This window comes from Pempheris klunzingeri, chromosome 14 (genome assembly GCF_042242105.1).
Source record: "Pempheris klunzingeri isolate RE-2024b chromosome 14, fPemKlu1.hap1, whole genome shotgun sequence".
Taxonomy (NCBI): Eukaryota; Metazoa; Chordata; class Actinopteri; order Acropomatiformes; family Pempheridae; genus Pempheris; species Pempheris klunzingeri.
This window is the reverse complement of record NC_092025.1, coordinates 7,385,697-7,407,735: the sequence shown is the minus strand read 5'-3', so window position 1 is coordinate 7,407,735 and position 22,039 is coordinate 7,385,697. Positions and strand designations below refer to the sequence as shown.

Below are 22,039 nucleotides of genomic sequence, written 5' to 3'. Positions count from 1 at the left end.
TCTTATTTATTCTCGTTAGATACTTAAAAAGTTTTACCAGCCTAGAAGTACACCACATTGGCCTTGCGAACTATATTTAGAGGAGAGGTAATTAGAGGATTAAACACACACACAAATGAGGTTTTATGTAAGTATTAAAAAAAAAAAACAAATCAAAATCTTTTATCAGTTTCTCTAAAATACGGGTTTACTAGAGGACTAATATGGTTTCATTCTTAGTTGGAAAAGTATGTAGATGGAAGATTTGATTTTTTTTTTGGTTTTTGGTTTTTTTCACAAGTCCAGCTAAATAGTTGTTGGTGCAGTTCTTCGATACACGCAGAAAAACATTGTGTCATTTTTTTTTTTTTTTTTTTGGAATGGGAAAACAATCCCAGTTTTATACCTCTTTTTTTTGTTGCTATGTTCTTGTTTCTAGATGACAGAGAAAATAAATAATTGTAAATTGTGAATGAATTTATGGGATACACAGTGGTGTGCATAGAGAAGGGGGGAGGGGGGGGGCGGAGTCGCTATCGATGTTTGTGTCAACCAAGTGCCACAGTGTGAATAAAAGTAATATGTCCAAAGAGACACACAATCATAATCTTATGATGCAAAAGCCAATGAGGCTTTGAGTGGCACCCCACTGTTTTTTTTTTTTATTTCACCCCAAACATCCGCCCTGATGAGGCTGAGCTCCACACACTGCCAGGGTAACGTTTAATATGCTGTATTTCCAGTTATAACCCACTGAAGAGCACATGGATTTCAGTCACCATTCAGCATAGCCCAGTTTTTTAGATAGCCCTTCAAAGTAAAAGCCCTCATTTTGTTGCAAACTGCTTTAAATGTAGTAATAATGCAAGGGCAGCAAAATGTATACACCTTCAAAGAAGAACCCGACCAATACTGGCTTTTAAGGCCATTACTGATATTGCTATTTGAGATTTTTTTCACTAAATACATACACAGACATATTGTTAGATTCCTGCAATAAGCTAGTACTGGCTGGTGAACTGACCTGGCTGTTGGTGGTATAGCTCTGCATAAAGTTCTTTCAAAGGCTCTGGTTCCTACATACAATTACATTGTCATGTACTGCATTGGACTGTATTCACATGCAGTGGTTGCGTAGATTAAGCCTGTTTTTTTATCATTTAAATGGATGTCCAGCATTACTGCTCTAGTAGCTTCCATAATAAGACCCTCACTAATGACAGATTTTAGATCTTACCCCTGCCCTCATTAGTCTGTGCACACCATCCCATGTACATACTGTATCTGTTTTCAGGTTTACTAGAAGACTTATGTAATTTTGTTCTCAATCAAGAATCTAATTTGTATATGGTCAAATTTGTCCACCTCAGTCACTTGTTTTTGTTGTTGCTATATTATAATACACCCTGAAAATATCCTGTTTCACTGTAGTTAAAATTACTGCAATGGGAATTTCTTCCCACTTTTATACCTCTTTTTGTTGTCAGTTTCTGTTTTTTGGATTACAGAGAAAATGGAAAATTGTAAATTGTGACATTATTTATACTGTACATGGTTGTTTTCTTATATATTTATTGCATATCAAAGGGTACTTCACTTGATAAGGGGCTACAAGGTATTTTGAAAATGTAGTATGGTCATGATGTGTGGATAGGGGAAGTGCAATCAGGGGGGCGGTTTAATTTTCATGGTGCTAGACCCCTCCTTGCCTCAATGCCCCGTCATCAAACAGCATATAATGATGTATCAACAGAAGTCAGAGACACAACTTAAACCAACCGATTGGTGCTTTGAACCATTTCAACGCAGTCACTGGTAACAGAAATGGAATGATGTCTTTGTACTGTATCTAACAGATGAATACGAGATCTTTTAAAAGGTTTTTTCCATTGTATGAAATTCATAATCTTGTGAGGCATTAGTGGTTTTATGATGAACATTAGCAGTAGTTGTAATTATTGACACTTTTGCAGAGACTTTTAGGGATGTGACTTTTAATGACGTCGAGGTTCGGATTTTTTATTTTTTTTTTTGTGCGTCTTGTCCTCATTATTAGTATTATTTGAAGGATGTAATGATGCTCTTTTTCCTCTTGACATGTTTGATTTATGCTGCACTTATTGTTTCAAAAAGAACTCACATAGAAGAAAACCTGAGCCAGACCTGTCTTAAATCCCTCTGTGATTTTTCTGTGACATATTGTATTGTTGTTCAAGAAAATAAAATGTTTTGATAAATTATTCAACATCGAGTCTTTTGCCTGTGATTTCCTGTCTGTGGTCTCACCAGTTGCCTTCGGGTGTGGAGAGCATGAGATTAGATCGATCCAGTCCTGTCTGCAGGTATCAGGGTATGCTCTGTTCATAATAGTATTCTGGGTATCAGCAGGTTATCAGTGTATACCATCAGCTCTGGACATTTCTTTCTCTTTCACTATGAGTTCTGAGGCCTTAATCAGTCCCAGCTAATCAGAAAACTGGCTTCCATTTAAAATGAGTTTAATACTGTTTAAGGGGAGGTGGAGGTGGAGGTGGAGCTTGAGCGCGTGCGATAGGACCCGAAAGATGGTGAACTATGCCTGGGCAGGGCGAGGCCAGAGGAAACTCTGGTGGAGGCTCGTAGCGGTCCTCATGTAACAGTACGGGATGAACTACCATGAAGTTTCACGCAGGCATTCATGGTAGACGCAGGATGAATCCTAATGATTTTGGTGATTCCCTGACTTACTTATCACTTCTTTTATTTATTTCATTGCTCAGTGTCACCATCGTGTTCTTACTGTGCACATGACAAATAAACATCTTGAATCTTGAATCTTCTTTTGTGAAAAAGCTCAATATCTACTCGATGGATTAGCAAAACACCAGCGTTCATGGTCCTCAGAGGATGATTTATGATGACCTGACTTGTCCCTTGTTGCCGTCATGAGGTTTTGAGTGGAATATCTTAACAGCTGTTGCCATGGAAGTTGGTACAAACATGCATGTCCCCTTCAAGATGAACCACAATCAACTACTCCAAATTTTCATTCATCCGATATTATGTACGATACATTATTAGGCGTAAAAGTACCGACATCCCTATCAGCCTTTTCCTAAAGAGGACAACAACAGTAGTAATCTAGTAATATTTATATCCTTGACAGTACAGTATATCAGGAATAGGGCATTTACATGTTGAAGCTGCCCTTTAATCACAGTGCACAGCTGATGCCACAGGGAGGCGCCACTGGGCCAGTTTGCTGAAAGCTACCTCCAGAGTTGATGTTGAGGGAGGAGAGGACATTTTCCTGAAATCTGTTTTCCTTTTTTTTTCTTCCTTTTTGGCAATTGTGAGGCCAAGGTGATTTGACCATACTGGTCATACTGAACCTACAGCTTTTCTACTGTCAGTGATACAAACCAGGTTATAAACTAGAATAACACGACAGACTAACAGTATTCCGGGGTCAGAGTTGTACCTTTTCTACGTGTTAACCAGACACTTTTCTTTTGCTACTTTCACCGTTTATTTCTGTCTCAGCTCCAGAGGACATGTGATTGCCAAAACTGTAGATGCAGGGACATCTCATCACAGAACGTGGGACACAGCAGCGGATATCCCGGTTCCAAGGACAGGAAGGCCGCTCTTCCTCTACCAGCCCCCTCAGACATTGACACACACATATAAACAGCACACTGTGGCACTGTTAATGGCAAAACCACCCCTTGCTCCCACATTTTTTTTACCCAGAGCACTAATGCGGTGGACTCTTTGATCATTTTTCTTTGTTCCAACTGTTAAAATGCCCTTATTCTCTCTGGGGAGTGTATATAACTGCCTCTGTGAAGAAGTAAATAAACAATGATGCCCAGTGTGGGATAAAAAATGAGACTTCATATCAAAATACTAATTTCACTCTTTGAACTGAGCCCCTCTGGTTTCTTATCAGTCCCATGATAGCCTCTCTCCCACCAAATTAGTCAGCGCCCCCCCCCCTCCCTCTCCCCCATCCTCATTTCCTTATGTTTTCTGAAAGCGGAGCTCTGTTTTTCATCTAAAGGTCAAGGGCCAATACTCTGTCATTCCTGCATCTGAGATGAATCTCAAGCAACTCTGGCTCGCCCTTTACCTTCTCATTTCAGAGCTTTGTGTTTGTGCAGAGCTGCTGTCTGGCTGTTCATGCCCTCATCAGTACAAAGTAGTGTGATGGTGAGTGTGGCACGGCCTACATCTTATGTAATGGTCTCAAAGCAGCAAAATGACTTTTTCTGGCAGTTTTCTGAGTTTTTTTTAAGCCTTGACATCAATATTACACTAGCCCAGTTGTTTTGGATTTTGAAACCCACCTTATCAGTATTTGACAGAGGAGTAGAGAAAGTCCTCAGTGAGGATGTAAAGTGCTGTGGATTGGGCAGCATGCCCCTGCCTCCTCTAATCTAGCCAAATAAACACCTCCCTCCCCCCAGTTCCAGGGGTTATCACAGAAACCCCTCCACTGCCCCCCTGGCCCAGACACTTTAACACAGCCCAGCCTGCTTTCTGTGCATTCGCATCAGAGGCAACACAGGATACACACACACATGCACACACTCCTAACCACTCACACACTCCATCATATCTCAAACTGGAGTCGGAGTGAGGAAACAGAATGTCAGGGAAGGAAGCGCTGAAGCCAGTGGGAAAGCAGAATTTGCCTCAAGTCTGCACAGCTCTTTTCTGACCCGCTCTACACGAGGTCTGAGGGAGAAGTTTAGACTCATAGCAGTGGGCCAGTACCTGATGATATTTTTGGACATAGGCCAGGGCACAAGAAGGGAGAAGAGTTTACATTTATTTAAGTTATAGAAATTTTACCTTCACTTGGATACCACCCTCTAGATCTGGATTTTCAGACAGAGAAGACATACATCAGGAGGAAATTCTTGAAATTCTCTTTGTCTCTGACCACACACTGCTCTTCAGGTCTCTCAGAGCCCCGTCATCTGCTGCCACCAGCGCACTGCAGGAGGACACATCATCAGGTTTTTCAACACGGTGAGTACAACAAACTCTATGGCCATGTCTTTTTAAATTAAACCATGGTAAAGAAACAGAGAAATGTTGATCCTTACCCTTACGAAAGGGTTTAGTTTCCTTGAATGCAGGCAGTGCCTTGCTCTAATGAAACGTCCTGAATGTGCTGCCTCACTAATGTTACTCCTGAGATTGTGGAGGGGTAGTTTGGATTTCTGAAACTAATCAATCTGGGAACAAGAGAGCTGTGTTGATGATGTCATCAGACGGCAAGTGTTTGAGCCGCTCCACGATTGAATGGAGGACAAACACTCACAAACAGAACTCCATTCAAAATGAGAGCAATTCAAAACATATTCTTCAGGCCACAGGATTGTTGGAGAACTTATAAAACTCTTTTTAAAAGAAAATTCGAAGCCCTCTGAAGTTATTTATGCAATCGAAAGAGAGGACACAGAACTGGAAGAAGCCAAATGAAGTCTAAAACTCGTTCCCAGCAAGACTTCTGAGGATTTTTATACAACCCTGGTTTCCTACTGAAGAGACTTTGTTCTTGTTCAAATATATTTAAATGTCTATTATTATTGAATTTGCTGTGTATGAATCCAGTTTTAGAGAAGATTTTCTCTTTATGGAGCATCACAAACAAGTGAGGTGATGATGGGAGGCAGTGGTACGAATTTAAAGGAAAGGACTTAAAACAATGTTGACAGACAGAACAGAAAATGACTGACTGCTTGTAAAACACATGCTTTCATGTGGTGCTGGGATGAAAACAGTAGCAGCCTGGAAACACAAGAACAGAAGGAAATTATGGAACTTTTCTACTATTCACTTTGAATTTGTCATGTGGAAATGTTTAGCTGTGCAGCTGTTGTAGCACAACTTTGCTATTTCGAAATCAAAGTCATAACATTGCTCTGACACTCAGATTGGTGATTAGTGGGATTTTTCAGAGTTTTCCAGCTGTTCCTGGCTCATTGTTCTGGGTCGTGGTTATCCTGGAGTTTGGAGGTGGGGTCACTGGAGCCCATTTCCTCCTGCACTCAGAGCTGTGCAGTTATCTGTGTGTTGACTTTCCACACCTTTCACCACAGTATTTAAGGAAACCATTGCTTAATGGATTAACATTCTTCAGCTTTCCATGTATTTGCTGGATAGACTGAAGAAATCAGGGCATGAGGGGAGGAGAAGAACTGTTTTATCTTTCCTTTTCAACAGCAGACCGAAGTACAGACCCTTAAAATAATTGGCACACTCTGATAAATACACATCATGTCAGCGTTGTGAAACACAAATTTGCAGATTTCCTCCCAAATGTGAACTTCCAGTACTAAAAGCAGGGTCAAAACAAGGTCACTGCTGTCAGGGATATTGAACAGATAAATAAACTATATGAAGTTATCTGTCTTTTTTTTTCCCGCAGCAAAGATCACAAGGAAGATGAGCCTGTCACGGAACGGGACGCTGGAGAAGACGATATCTGAGCAGGCCCACTCTGAGCGGGGGTCCCCCTCCAGAGCGGGGTCAGGGGTCGTGGTGCCGCCTCCATACTCCCTGGGGGGCAGCGAAGCCGCTGATACCCCCCTGGAGTTAAGGGGCTCCCTGGACTGCTGGGCGTGCTCTGTGCTGGTCACTGCACAGAATATGATCATAGCACTAATCAACGCCGGGCTGGCCAGCATCGTGTTCGGCACCATCCTCACCCCTGCTCTTGCCATGATTATATTCGGCTTCCTCTGCCACTCCACGGTAGGAATCTGCTGTGGAAATGTTTGGTTTTTGCTGGCAGAAGGGGAAGGAGAGGACGCAGATGATAAAGTACAGAGTCAGACTGGTGCTGAATACTCTATAAAAACATACTAATAGTATATAGTTATAATATAACGTATTATAATAGACGGCTTCTAAAGTTAACATGCAAGATATTGTTTTTGTACTAACAGGAAATGATGCAGACTGTCAATCAAACTGTGATTTTGGAATAGCACCCTTATGTTTTTCCAGAAATTTGATACTGTTTTCCAAGATCTTCATGGATCTTTCTGGAGCTTAATTTTAATTTTTTGCAGCTGTGACTAAGCTGCTCTTGTTCTTTGTGTTATACATTGTGGGGCAATAGTGCACCCCAACAGCACACATGGAAAAAATCCAACAAGTTTGGTACATTCTTTTTTGAGTATGGTTAATTCCTCACTTTTCCAGTGTACAGACTCAAATCCTCCTTAGAATTAATACTGTACTATGGATCTGGTTGGGACTTAAGTGGTGGACATACTGAAGGACCAGAGGTAGCTTTGTGCACTGTTTTGATTTTTGCATCCGTGCCATTGATTAATTTTGCTCCTCTTGCTCTCTAGGTGCAGCCCCATGGAACATCTGTGTTCTGCTCAGATGTGCTGGATGACAGTGGCTGCGTGGCCCTGCTGGTTGTGGGCTTTCTGTTGCTCACCCCTCTGCTGGTCCTGGCACTGGCCGCCTACTGCCGCCTGGCCCGACACCTCCAGCTGGGCCTGTGTTTCATTCCCTACAGCCGCGCCGTCTACAAGAACCTGCCCACCACACGCCACCGGGGGGCTGCTGCAGGGGGCTGCTGTGGCCAGAAGGGAGCCTCAGAGAGGGAGGGGAAGGGAAGCGTATGGGTGTAGGACGGGAGAGGAGAGGAGAGGATTGTATATGGTTGTAATATGTATCCCTGTTTAGTGACCAGAGTTTGGCTGCTTGAGTTAAAGCAAATAGCAGTTGTATTTCTTTTTCTAAAGCCATTGTAAAAATCCATCACATTTCCTCATTTATAGAGATTGTCTGTCATCATTGTTGCTTTTTGTATACAATTTCAAAGTATTGAATGTATTTTATACCTTTTTACAATAAAGTGTTGTTCGACCTGCTGAGCATTGTGTTTTTTACACCTGCAAACTGAACATTTATGGAATGTAAATTGAAGCAATTACATTTAACAGGAGGTGAAAAGGGAATAAATAGAGTAAATAAATAGAGTAAACAGGAAAAGGATTTGTGTCCCATGCAAACTTCCATAGAACATCATTACTGTGAGTCTGCAGATTTGATTGTACTATACAGCATGTGAGTTATTTTACCTGAGCAGAGACTTACAGGACAGCTGTTAAACACATGTTGCCTGATCTCTACTGTCAGTCTTTATGGCGTATAAATCATTTTGTGATCCCAGACAGCTTAAATACTGTGTAACATGGAGATACATCCCATCCCATGTGCTCTCGGGTTCAAAGATTACTGTCTCTTGTGCTACTTAAAAGCAGCAGGTCCACTGTAGATACAAGTGGTATCATTTCATTTTGACTTACATGTTAATTTCACATGTTTTTTCAACTTCTGAAAAAGTGTTCTAGTCAAATGATAATTTGTTATAAAGTAGTCAGACCAAATGATTGGTTGTCAAAAGATGAGTCAATAGAAAGGAGTTTAGTTTCTAAATTCTTGACCTTCACCAACCTCTACTGGTCACTGGTATGCATTGCATATTCTCACCCTTCTATCTGTCTCTCTGTGGCAGAGTGTAATAACAAGCCAGAGAACAGACGCTGTGTTGGTTTTTAGCTTTGTTTTTTGGAACTCCTGCATATTTACAGAGCTGTTCATACAAAGTGCACATTTCTTTGGCATAATATATTAGTAGAACAGACAGCAGAAAGTGAGTTATATTTGCATTTTACACCAAAAATATGGGCCTAGTTACTGCATTTTGACTTGGTCTGATGGGCCATTTGTGTTTGTTCAGGAGACAGTTCAGGAGAGTGATATTAGCGATCTTATACGTGCCTTTTGTAACAATAATATTCACAAATAATTATTTGATACAGCTTGTGACTGAGCATTAATAATCAGCAGTCAGTACATCAGCAGTATGTATAATGTTTTTGCACTTATTATATTTATATTATTATATTATTTGTACTTAAATATAATGATATTCTGTCTGTTTGGACCATAGCAACATCAAATCGTTTATTTATTCATGTTCTTCAGCTGCTTATTTCTTTTCAAAGTGGCTAAGAGCTGATCCCAGACCATCATGAGGAGGACACCAGGCCATGGTGGGTACCAAATAAAGCAACTCTGGGAGCAAGTGAGTGCTTTGTTTTTTAGCTCTGATAACACAACATCTGACAAAATAACACACATTTACTGTTCTTATCTTAGTCCTGACTCCAGTTTTAAAACCCCAAACAAACACTGTGCGATCATTCATCTCCATCTAAAGACGCAAAATCTTGATGACTATTGTTCACCTCATGTCACAGGATTTTAAATCTAGACTGAAAAAGGTTGTCAGGATTAGCAACAGCTCAATTTGAGTTACCCTTTAAATCCACTAGGTGGCATTAGAGACACAGTTTGAGAGAGGGTGAGAGCTACAAGGTTATAGATAAGTATGCAGTCAAACCATTTGAAAGAGATATAAAACCTTTATTCATATATAAATTACAAACGTAAGGTTTGGCAGGTGTTTGTATAAATTTGTATTCCTTTAAAATGGTCGATAAACACGTGTTTTACTGTGATATTGTGAGTTAATAGATCTGTATTTCACATTATGATGTCTGGATTTGTGTGCTTGATATGTCATCTGGGTTCATGGCCTGGACAGATGTGACGTTAACAGGGTTGGTTGTTGATATTCATTAATAATTTCTGATGTTGGGCTTTGTATGGAGCTGTGAATGCACCGGGTTCCAAGGTACCGCGTCCGTCTTCATTCACTTGACCCATGATAATGTAGTTGACCCCTATTGGAGAGGAAAAATGACCATAGAGTTTGATCAGTATTGCACTTAGTAAGTAAACAGAAATGTGAATAACCTGTGGTGTGAACAAGAAAGACTCTGATACCTCTGCGGAGCAACGGGCACTTCTTGCACTGTGACACCAGTTTAACCGACATGGTCTCTCCGACTTGAGTGATTGTCAGTCGACCTGCCTTGTAGGTCTTAATTATGGAGACGCCGATGTGAAGAGTGCCACGGGGCCCAGGGGACAGAGAGGTCACCTTCCCGGTTATCACTGGAGGAAGGAAGGCCTCAAATCAGAACCAAATATCTGATTGGTTACTTGTTGTGCATGAGAACGGTAGCAAACTTACCAAATTCACTGGCACAGAAACTGGTCTTAATGTTTCCGTCTCTTTTACAGGCTTTGGCACACAGAGGATTTTGGGGGACTGAAGAATGAATAAACATACATTAGATCAACAGTTTCTGCACATTGGCGCACAAGCATAGCATCCACATAACTTCACTCACCAGGCCTCTTTCCACTTGGCCTTGTGACGGGCACCCTCCTGTCCTGGCCTGTGGTGACGGGTCCACGGCCTCTTGCAGGCTTGACCGGTTTGGGTCTCTCTGTGGGCGCATATTTTGCAGTGGGGACGGGTGGCTGCACAGTGGGTGGCTTAGCAGGACGTTCAGGTGCAGCTGGTTTGGCTGCAGGCCTCGGAAGGATGGGCCTTGTACCGGCTCCCATGTCCACTGTTGGTACCTGAGTGCCAGGTCGGACGCTGGTGTAGTAGGCGAGGAATCCATCAGAAGTCACACTCAGGTCAGACACAAACTGGACCAGTAGCACGTTGCCGCTGGTTATAATGGGCCTGGAAAGGAGACAGGTAGACAGAGATTTGATTTAAAATGACTTTAAAGGCCAACAAACAGCTTTAGAGCTACCTATCACTTACTGTGGGGCCTCATCGCCGCAGTATTTCCCAATCAGGCGTGAATTATCTTTTTCTCCACCATTAAAGAATGACACATAGTCAAACCGACAATAGGTGTCAGCTTCCAAGAGGAACTTATCAAACTTCACCTGGATAACCTGGAACCCAAACAGAATCAGAAATATCATCAGTAGTTTTCCTTTCTGAGTGTGTAAAGACTTTGGAAAGTACAATGTTTGCATGCTGAGAGTGAGTGGGCCGCCAACCATATCAGGCTCCACTGTGATAAGCCAGGAGCAGGTGGCTCCTGGTGGGTATTTCTTGTCAGGCCAGTTGGGCGTCTTGATCTCTCCCTGGGCCTTTGTTATCTTCCCCCCACAGAACTGCTGGTCTGAAACAAGTCGGACACACTCCATGAGAACAATGGCTGAAGATAACAGTAAACTGTACGCTTAGAAGTATACAAAGTACTGCTTTTGTTCAGCAACTTCTGACAACATTTTAACTGGGAGGTAAAGCTCTTAGTTGCACAATTAAGAGCTGTGGCTCTTAATCAAACTATTATTGTTGGCAGAATCAAAAGGGTAAATACATTGTGTAAGCTCTGCATCAAAGAATTGCTTTAGCCCATACATCTGCATCATCAGGGTTGTCAGTAATTTTTGTTGTGCTTTAACAAGTGGTAATGTTCAATTTGGCTATCAGAAATAATTAATAGTTATCAAAGATAATTAATAATTATTAAAATAAATGAACTTTGATTAAAGTCCACCTCGATTGGGGCACCACCTCGAAAAACGAGGAAAAGACAGCCGTTTTAATTGATTTAGTCTCATAAAAATACTAAACTATCAATTTGGAATTATGTTTTATAATTAATTTAATAATTACTACCAAAATTACCACATTGATAGCTAGCTGAAGGATTTTTGGAGTTCTTGACAGTGTAGAGGTTGGCAGTGTCCACAGTTGTACAACATTAACGGAGACAGCAAGTATTAAAACATTTATTAAAACAGAGCAAAATTCAGGGACATCATTTGTTATGCATTAAGGACTTGTACTTTGGTTGTAAGTACGGCTGAAGCAGAGTAGGTGTTAAAGACATCTGCTGTTGCAGAAACAAAATCAATCAAACAATCTAACTAAATCTCTATGACTAAACTAAAATAATATGAGTGTAAGAGTGTGTGTGTGTGTGTGTGATAAGGCTGAGGAATGTGAGATGGGTCCCACAAAGGTGGGGGAGAGAGACCAAATGGTGATGGCCAGACCCCCTGGGGTGTGGGTCAGAGGCAGACAAAGGAAAGCTAAGTGCTGTTAGCTTAGCCTTGTCCCTCAGTGGCCTGTTGCAGAGTGTGTGAGAGAGATAAAGGTGCAGGTTAAGACAGGATGGTTAGTTTGTAGGCTAACATCAACTAAACTTAATGGATGCACAGTAATCTACAACACATCACAATAATCAAACTCAATGAACATTAAAGCAAGTCAATACATTAACAGGGGTAAACCATGTATGCAGTAATGCTATGCTAATTATGCCCAGTTAGAGTTTGTTACCAGTCCTTAAAAGGGGAGACGAAGTGTCCTTGAGGGTGCTGCTTTCTCAGCTTGTTGCTGGAGGAAAGGTGTGGTTCGTGTCCGTGCTGAGTGGTTGCAGGCTGGAGGAATCCGGTCGCTCCTTTGTTCCTGTTAGTTAGCAGCTCTGTGCTAACTTGCTGGTGTGCTCTTGTTGTTGGTTCTGGTTATCAGCTGGCAGACTCTGGGTCGTGCCTGCTGGCGCTGATCTGCTTACTTCAGGCAGGACCTTGTGTCGCTACCATGAAGGAGGTGGCTGCTCTGGACAGACCACACTGAGGCAGAGCTTAGCTGAGTTGAGCTGGTCTCTCCTCTTCAGGAAAGATCAGGAGAGCTGGTCTCTCCTCTGCAGGAGGAGAGGGAGCAGGAACCTGGTCTCTCCACTTCAGGAGAGACGATGAGAAAGAGAGCTGGTCTCTCCACTTCAGGAGAGACGATGAGAAAAAGAGCTGGTCTCTCCACTTCAGGAGAGACGATGAGAAAGAGAGAGTTCAGTGGGGGTGAACTGGTTTTGTGGGCCTGCGGTCGTAAAATCATGTGTCCCCTCCGGCCAATGGTGACAGTGGAGCTGGGCGCGGGGGTGATTTCACACCTATCTGTGAAACTGGGGGGCATTGGGGAAAGGAGCCCAATAGTTTTACAGACAAAGAAACATGCGGTCTTCACTGTATAGTGAAGCCCAACATCCCCCCTGCCATCAGGATGTCACCTGATGTGGGATGCTGATGGGATAATTGTGCATGTTTCGGCCATTGTTCATTTTTGTCAGTCCAGGTGAAACAAGTTGGTAACTACTGGGCAGTTTGTTGTCCAACTGGGCATATGCTGAATCTATCTTGGCTAAGCTAGAACAGACATACATTACAAAACAGTTCTTCATACACAACAATGACATACTGCATCCAAATAACCTGTGTTTCTCAGTTGTTAGTGAGGGTTAGTGGGAACAGGAAATGTCAGTGTGTTATGTAGCAGAGATAGAGGCACCTAAAATGACAAAGTCATAACAGTGTGTCCTACGTGTGTTTTGTATGATTTTACTGACAAAATGTGAAGTTGGTCCAAGTGTACTTGGAAGTTGAGCAGTGGTGTTGAATCCAATCAGAATTTAGGCTTTCAGTAATGTTTGTTTTATTACTGAGTGCTCAAATGAGTTTGCTGCTGTTGCTAACAAATTCAAATTTGCCTAAATAACTGTAGTGAAGGTGGGGTAGATTGGGTGTCTGTCATCCGGTCAGTGCTGCCATGACCAAAAAGAGTGCGCTCTAGAGCTCTTATTCTTTCTTGGCCCAGGGCTGTAACGCTCCTGGTAGCCAGAGGGAGAGAGACATTCAGAGTCACTGTCAGTGTCTGGAAGATTATTACCATGTTCTGAGCTGCAGTCAGAGATGCTGTAGTCATCATCTGACCCGTACGCTACCTGGTCACTGTTCCTTGCCTGGATTTCTGCGTATGGCAGTCTCCTGCTCCTGTGCTCGGAGTGTCTATCCCTGGGCAGTGGATGGACCTGGTGGTTACACTCAGTGTCCCTATGTGGTCTTTTGTCACCCCCCTTTCGTTGGTTGTGAGGGTGAACTTTTGGGGCAGCTGACCTGTCTGACACCTTGGTGTGTGAGCTGGGTGGCTCACTTGTCCCCCCCCTTGCTTTGGAAGAGACAATAGTTTCCCAGACTACCTGTGTCATCTTCCGGATCTCCTGCAATGAGGGGTCACCTTCTTGTGTCCTGAGTACAACGTGAGTACGCACACATGGGTGGAGGTTTCTCAAGAATAAAGCTTTGAAGGTGGAGCTTTCTTCTAAGCCTGGTGCATTCTTTCCCTGGAAATATGCGTGTCTCAAACGTTGGTAGTACTCTTTTGGATGCTCACGACGGGCATGTTTAATTTGTAGGGCTGCAACTATTGCTGTGGTGTCGTCAGTAGCACAGGAAAATTCTTCTGTCAGTGCTTGACGTAGCAATTTATACTCATTTCTGACACTGGGAGGTCGTGACTGTATAAACTTGTGGACCGCTTTAGAGCCGGTTTTCCACACAAGTCTAACTTTCTCCCTTTCAGTTGCATGGGGTAAGTCAATTAAGTTGTAGTCTAGCTCCCTGAAATAGTCCTCAACTTGGTGATCACAGTTATCTGGATCAAACCTATCAATGCTTCTAGCTAGAAGCTCAAGCTCTTCAAGGCGGGGACCCTGTGAAGGCGAGACTAAGCTAGTGTCATTGATATGTAAATCATGCCCTACACTTCTCTGTGGTGGAAGAACAGGGGCTGAACAGCGGCCACTCTGACGGTGATGCAGAGAGGAGGCTGAGCAGTCCTGGACTGTTCTAGTCCCATCTTTGGAGGGACAAGCATGGAGAAATGTGTCGTGCAATGACATGAATGAGGGACTTGGGACGGAATATCTTCTAGAAGATATGCTAGACAACTCCTCTCTGTCTGCTTCAGAGGAATGGGAAGTCAGGTGGCTTTGAGCTCGGTCTCTCAGCGGAGGCTGAGGAGCTGACTTCATTCCCAAGAACTTGTGTTCAGGTGGGAATAATTCATGTCCTCTGTTTGGGGAAAAACTGAACCTGTCACTGGTAGAAGAGTGTGAATCGGAGTAACCGGAATCACACTGGCTGATCGACTCTGGTCGGGCCAAATGTTCTGACTTCAGTCTATACATTTCTTCCTTCTGCGAACAGAGATCTAACTCTGCTGTGTGCAGGTCTTCTAAGTAGCGCAGGGCTTTCTTATTAGCCGTCTGAACCTCATGGAAGAGGCTAGCATTTTGCGCTCTCAGGATTTCTACCTCCTTCTCTATGGCTGCTCTACTCTGAAGGGCGAGGCTGGTTTGCCTGTGGAAAGTCAAAAGCAAGCATTTTAACAAGGAGCCCTTGGATGCAGTCTGTGCATCACACCTGTCGTTTAGTAGGGAGTCTATCTCTTCTGTACACTCACTGAAATTCAACTTGTTAATGAATTCGGGGTAGCCAGGCTTTAGGCTCTGTGCTAGGGAAGAAATAAACTGCTCTACACAGGGGTTCTCCATTGTTGCCTGAAAAGGGGTGAGGTAAAACAAGTTATAAAAGTGGTTGGCTGTGGTGTTGCGGTGGCAGACACCTTGAAGTGTAGCTTGGGGAATACTACTAGCCTAACACTGTGGTGGCCTACACTAGAGGGTAGTTATACACTATCTAGTGGAACTGGTGGGGATAGCAAACTGAGGCCAATTAAGGTAAATGTAGATTTACACAAAATAAGTTTGCTCACCAAAATTATGACTCTCTAACTGAAATGCACGGCAGTAACAGTCAGGAATGTCTCTTTAAGTTACTCAAGCTGGAACACGTGGCAGTTGCAGCTAGGTACTAACTTCACAGGGCTGATAGCACGCTGTGGCTCTCTCTCAGGCTCTATTTCTTAATCAGGCTGAAATGCACGGCAGTAACAGCCAGGTTCAAGCTCTACGTTCACAGGGCCGGTGGCACGCTGTGTCTTAACAAACAGGAAGCCCTTTAGTTAACAGCGAATGGACAGATTGCATTGAATGTGTGACATTCAAATGCAGAACCAAATTCTTCCTACAGGATAGGTTTACCTGAAAGGTTAGCAGCAGTAGCAAGCTCTAAATGTAACACTATGGGGCTTTCAATGTTTGCTTTCAAACATAGGCACCAGTATTAGCATTAGCTTTAGCCTTAACTCACAGTAACACTAACTCTTCAAATTGTTTTTGCTTAATTTAGTTAGATTGATTTTCACCACAATGCACTTGAAAGTACAGCTGGAAGTACTTCTGTGACTGACTAGTGGTTAAAAATGATAATTTTGCTCGTTTTAAAGTTTTTTCAAAAATTTTGGTTTTGACCAAAATTTTGCTGAAAATTAATATTGTACAAATATGAACAATTGCCAACAGTACTCTGCCTCACACGGGGCACCATTTGTTGTGCTTTAACAAGTGGTAATGTTCAATTTGGCTATCAGAAATAATTAATAGTTATCAAAGATAATTAATAATTATTAAAATAAATGAACTTTGATTAAAGTCCACCTCGATTGGGGCACCACCTCGAAAAACGAGGAAAAGACAGCCGTTTTAATTGATTTAGTCTCATAAAAATACTAAACTATCAATTTGGAATTATGTTTTATAATTAATTTAATAATTACTACCAAAATTACCACATTGATAGCTAGCTGAAGGATTTTTGGAGTTCTTGACAGTGTAGAGGTTGGCAGTGTCCACAGTTGTACAACATTAACGGAGACAGCAAGTATTAAAACATTTATTAAAACAGAGCAAAATTCAGGGACATCATTTGTTATGCATTAAGGACTTGTACTTTGGTTGTAAGTACGGCTGAAGCAGAGTAGGTGTTAAAGACATCTGCTGTTGCAGAAACAAAATCAATCAAACAATCTAACTAAATCTCTATGACTAAACTAAAATAATATGAGTGTAAGAGTGTGTGTGTGTGTGTGTGATAAGGCTGAGGAATGTGAGATGGGTCCCACAAAGGTGGGGGAGAGAGACCAAATGGTGATGGCCAGACCCCCTGGGGTGTGGGTCAGAGGCAGACAAAGGAAAGCTAAGTGCTGTTAGCTTAGCCTTGTCCCTCAGTGGCCTGTTGCAGAGTGTGTGAGAGAGATAAAGGTGCAGGTTAAGACAGGATGGTTAGTTTGTAGGCTAACATCAACTAAACTTAATGGATGCACAGTAATCTACAACACATCACAATAATCAAACTCAATGAACATTAAAGCAAGTCAATACATTAACAGGGGTAAACCATGTATGCAGTAATGCTATGCTAATTATGCCCAGTTAGAGTTTGTTACCAGTCCTTAAAAGGGGAGACGAAGTGTCCTTGAGGGTGCTGCTTTCTCAGCTTGTTGCTGGAGGAAAGGTGTGGTTCGTGTCCGTGCTGAGTGGTTGCAGGCTGGAGGAATCCGGTCGCTCCTTTGTTCCTGTTAGTTAGCAGCTCTGTGCTAACTTGCTGGTGTGCTCTTGTTGTTGGTTCTGGTTATCAGCTGGCAGACTCTGGGTCGTGCCTGCTGGCGCTGATCTGCTTACTTCAGGCAGGACCTTGTGTCGCTACCATGAAGGAGGTGGCTGCTCTGGACAGACCACACTGAGGCAGAGCTTAGCTGAGTTGAGCTGGTCTCTCCTCTTCAGGAAAGATCAGGAGAGCTGGTCTCTCCTCTGCAGGAGGAGAGGGAGCAGGAACCTGGTCTCTCCACTTCAGGAGAGACGATGAGAAAGAGAGCTGGTCTCTCCACTTCAGGAGAGACGATGAGAAAAAGAGCTGGTCTCTCCACTTCAGGAGAGACGATGAGAAAGAGAGAGTTCAGTGGGGGTGAACTGGTTTTGTGGGCCTGCGGTCGTAAAATCATGTGTCCCCTCCGGCCAATGGTGACAGTGGAGCTGGGCGCGGGGGTGATTTCACACCTATCTGTGAAACTGGGGGGCATTGGGGAAAGGAGCCCAATAGTTTTACAGACAAAGAAACATGCGGTCTTCACTGTATAGTGAAGCCCAACATTTTTGTACCACTTTGAAGCAAATATTACTGAAATAAATCTTTCATATTTCCATCATGGTCATTTAGATCAGCATTGTGTCAAGGCGGCGACCCCTCTGGGAGAAAGAATAACACTTTCACATAAAAGAGAAATCACTGTCGAGATGAGCTGATTTGTTGGGTAAAATCTTTCACACTGAGATTTGAGGCATATAAGATGTGAAGGTTTACTGTCAGTGTGGTAAGCTTTCATGGGAGGCTGCCAGAGTACAGTCATTATTTAGTTGGTCCTTTAGTTCTCAGCTCATATTACATGTGCTTTATTTGTTATTAAGGTCTAATTTGTAATTACAAATTCTAATGAATAATTAAAATTATGTGAGTGTTTTGTACCATCATTTGAAAGTGCATTCTGGGCCTAGTTGATTTGTGGTACATTGTAAACCCATACAGGCTGGACACATTTGTGAGAGAAAAAAGAAAAAAAAACATGTTCATTATCACTCTGAAATGTGATCACATACCATCCACGTACGGCTTGGCTCCACTGAAATGGGCCACAAACCCTCTACCCTGAGCCCCTGCATCAGAAACCATCTCCAGCATCATGGTGTTTGTGGTAGAAATAAGAGTGCCGGGCCGGAAAGTTCCACAAAAGCGACCTAGTTTTTGTACCAAGTTGGAATGGCCGTTGTAAACATCCAGATAGTCGTAGCGACATTGTGAGTCAGCCTCTAGGTCAAAAATGCGGAAGGAGAGCATGACCACGTTTCCCTCTGGGACCTGGAACCACAGAGATTGTATATGAGTCAGATAGTGAGAGACAGAGTGAGGAAGGAGTCAGCCTTTAGACATGGTGCAGGGTAAGTGACTCACGGTGATCCGCCAGGTGCATTTGCTGTTGGGTTTGTAGAAGCTTGGGAACCCCTCACTGCCAACAAAGCCTGAGTCCGAAACCAAGTCTCCTCCACAGTAGAACACAGGCCTGTGATGAGGGAGACAGTAAGACCGTGGGGAGAGAGCGTCAATGGTATTTTAAGTCTATGAGACAATAGAGACGCATTAAAAGTCCACTGAGACTCTTTGACCTCCCACAGATTTAAGCATGTTGACTCCTTCAGCATTCTGTAAACTGTGACTATTTGAGGCCACTGAGGTATCATAGAATTTACTGGAAAAATTGAAAATTAAAAAGGGCTTACATCATCTGACCATCAGACCACATGTTACCTCTAACCTCTGCTGGGTGTTGCTACATTACTTGTGCATAAAATTTCCATAATCAAAGTTTGTAATTAGCTGACCTAATTAAGATTAAAGCATGTAACAAGAAAAGGAAAAGGAAAATAATCAAACCACCATCAAGCTATTTGTGCCAACACTTAAACTCTGTAGCAAGAACATCAGGATTAAGATTATTTATTATCACAGGCTCATGTTTTCTCACACTCATTCATCTCAGTCATGAAATATTACAGCCTTAAAATAGATGTGAGGCCTCACTAAATTTGAAAGGTCAAGTGCTGATACTGATTGTTATGTACGGAGACCCAAAGTGTGCAATATAAAATAAGTAAATTAGTATTTATAAAATAGTCATATGAATAAACTGCAAAAAATACCTAAAATAATCAATAGGCTACGTTGTAAAATAATACATTCAGACAAACAAGTGTGAAATAATTTTCATTTTATTATTATAAAATGTTATTTATCATTCCTATTTCCGCAATGACATAGTTTTATATGTTTATTTTATACCGGGCTAACAAGCTAAGTGGAGTTTAAGCTTGGTAGCTAATACTTTCTAATACTCTCGGTTAGCTAATACTAGCTAATGTGTTCCTATAAGAAATAAACACAACTCTGCCAAAATGAAGCAGTTTCTCTCTGTGCTCGCTCCAGCCAACAGGAGGTAGCTAACACTGCTAACACTGTTAACAATGCTAAGGATGCTAACACTGGCTCTTTGCTTTGATACTTTCAGTGATAAACTAGCCTAGCTAGTTAGCCAGCTTGGCATAGCAGCGACGTTAAGCTAATGCTTATAAGCTAAAACCATTTAGTTATTGTGTCTGTGTACTGTGTTTTTTTTTTTACAGCAGCAGCCTCTAGTTGGTTTAATCAGAATAACTGTTGCTGCTCAAGCTAACAGGAGCTATATTTTTCCTTCTAGCTACTAGGAGCTAACAGGCTAAATTTGGTTATCTCTTATTGAGTGACAGACAGGAGGCATGAGACAACATCGTTGTCATGATAAGTGACGTTATAAAATTAAATGTGACATGAAATTAAAGTATAGTAAAAAAAAAATGCTACTATACAGATACTATAATGATATCTGTAATGAAATAAACTGATATAAAAAACATATAACATGTAGGACTATATATATAAATATATATTACACCATTTGTTAATATGAATATTAATTTCTTAATGTCTTTCTTTATATAATGGTGAACAGTTTGGGGTTATGAAGTGCTATAAGATGTAATTCTATATAGTTATAGGTTAGAATAAAATTTTTATGTATGTCTGTATAGTGTAGTGAGTAAATTATCTTATTGTGGTTTGGGTTGACAAAAACCTTTCCAGAATCTACAGAGCAAATTGTCACAAAATGTCACACAAGTAACACATTGTTGATTATTTTGTTCCCTGGTATTCAGGTACCAACAATGTTGTCTTTTGTTGTTTTACGTATTAATAATGTTTAACCACATTAGACATAAGACTGCATTTACTTAAACATGTTTGTCCAACCAGTAAACATCAGAATTGCTACAAATAATAAAAAGCCCTATTAAATGTGAAGTTATGCCATGGCCCACAACAAAAACATTACTCTGGATGGGTGCCATGGTTTAAAAATGTTAGGGAGCTACTGCTTTAGAGTCATAGAAATGAACAAGCATGAACCAAAAGGTAGCTGTAGTTTTTCACATAGCGCTGACTCTGTCACTTCATGTGATAGGTTGCTTTTCTGTCTCATTTCACAGAGGGGAAAATTTTCTCCTCCAGGCTGTAGCCAACAAGACACATTTGTTTACTTGTGAGCCAAGAAGAATTTGCCTGATGTTATGAAATTATTCTGGTTTGGCGTTTTACAGTATATTTATGGAGTGGAGAGTAGTTGTTTTTGGCTCAGATGTGAAAATCACCGCTGTTACTTGTGACATCTTCGTCTCAAAAAGTGAGAAAGTTAGAAGTGTCATCCCACATCCCACACAAGTGAACATATACTTTCTGTAGATGCAATGGGGGGGAAAAAAGAAGTTTCTCACAAACTACGAAGTCAGACAAGCGGAACTCCAGAAAAGTCAGACGCTTGCTGATTAAAGCCAAGATGTCCAGAGCGAGAGCCAAGTAACTTTGATTCGACCCCACAGGCAGAACCAAAAGCATTAACATCTGGCTGAGCCACTGCAGACTCAGCGTGCCTCACATCATGAGCCAAAAACCAACAGGACAACTCTGTGCCCAATCAAACAGTGAAGTGGAAAGAATTTACTTACAGAAATGGGAAAGAATTCACAGTGCATTTTTTCCGACAGTCACAGACTGTTAAAACTATGAATAGCACCCTCAACTAAAATCTCAAATAGGTTACCTAAATGAGGATATTTAGATAGTGTCTATTTCAAGAAGACACTTTCCATGACACAGCACTCAAACATACACGTTCACCACACAGTCCAACCTCACCTGGTGTTATTGGTCTGCTGAGCCTTCGTCCATCCTAAACTCAGAGACAGGATCAAGGAGAGACCCCAGATGGAGCCCACATGCAACATGATGCAGCATGCACACAAAGGCGACTGCTGCAGAAAAGGGAAATGGTAGCACAAGGCAAGAGGTGTAAGACAAGCGGGGGGGGTTGAGGGTTGACAAGGAGGAGGCCTCTTGCTCAGGATGGGCGGAGAGAGTGGATGAGTGGGGAGGAATCGGAGGAAGAAGAGCGTGGATGAAGAGACGGACAGAGATGCTGAAAGGCCAACAGAGGTGACAAAGGGTGACGTGAGTGGGGAGAGGGGGAGGGAGGGAGGGAGGAGAAGGCTTTAATTAGAGCCAGATGTGTCTCCATAATAACCCTGGTTTCAATATAACAGAGAGGGCATCTAGGAAAGCAGGACATAGGGGAGGAGTATCAGAAGCTGTGGCTGAGGCTTTTTGTGGACGTTCGAAAAAGGAGTGGTTCACAGCAGATGGTTGGGGTTCTTCACGTGGCTGAAACTTCAGTTAAAAGTGCTTGAAATTGGGTTTGGATGGCCATTAACTCCATCAA

At 42.1% G+C, this 22,039-nt stretch overlaps 2 protein-coding genes across 2 annotated transcripts; one reads left to right on the top strand and one right to left on the bottom strand.

Annotated features, from left to right (window-relative positions):
* The first annotated feature begins 4,469 nt into the window (after positions 1 to 4,469).
* On the top strand, positions 4,470 to 7,866 carry tmem88a (transmembrane protein 88 a). The gene is made up of 3 exons (XM_070843825.1): positions 4,470 to 4,995; positions 6,401 to 6,726; positions 7,335 to 7,866. Exons 2-3 carry the CDS (start codon positions 6,418 to 6,420, stop codon positions 7,620 to 7,622), a joined length of 597 nt encoding a protein of 198 aa, XP_070699926.1. The 5' UTR covers positions 4,470 to 4,995; positions 6,401 to 6,417; the 3' UTR covers positions 7,623 to 7,866.
* A 1,539-nt stretch (positions 7,867 to 9,405) lies between these two features.
* pcolcea (procollagen C-endopeptidase enhancer a) lies at positions 9,406 to 21,642 on the bottom strand. The gene is made up of 9 exons (XM_070844058.1): positions 21,460 to 21,642; positions 18,628 to 18,736; positions 18,276 to 18,534; positions 10,933 to 11,057; positions 10,688 to 10,824; positions 10,260 to 10,603; positions 10,100 to 10,177; positions 9,850 to 10,020; positions 9,406 to 9,746 (listed from the first exon to the last, which is right to left on the bottom strand). The coding sequence occupies exons 1-9, from the start codon at positions 21,546 to 21,548 to the stop codon at positions 9,616 to 9,618; spliced, it is 1,443 nt and encodes a 480-aa protein (XP_070700159.1). The 5' UTR covers positions 21,549 to 21,642; the 3' UTR covers positions 9,406 to 9,615.
* Positions 21,643 to 22,039: the final 397 nt, after the last annotated feature.

Bases quoted from the DNA above. Each gene is read 5' to 3' on its own strand.
- tmem88a (XM_070843825.1), top strand. From the start codon at position 6,418: ATGAGCCTGTCACGGAACGGGACGCTGGAGAAGACGATATCTGAGCAG. The intron at 6,727-7,334 runs GTAGGAATCTGC...CTTGCTCTCTAG, and splicing joins GCTTCCTCTGCCACTCCACG to GTGCAGCCCCATGGAACATC.
- pcolcea (XM_070844058.1), bottom strand. From the start codon at position 21,548: ATGTTGCATGTGGGCTCCATCTGGGGTCTCTCCTTGATCCTGTCTCTG. The intron at 18,535-18,627 runs GTGAGTCACTTA...CTGTGGTTCCAG, and splicing joins AATGCACCTGGCGGATCACC to GTCCCAGAGGGAAACGTGGT. The intron at 10,825-10,932 runs GTTGGCGGCCCA...TTTGGGTTCCAG, and splicing joins TCACAGTGGAGCCTGATATG to GTTATCCAGGTGAAGTTTGA.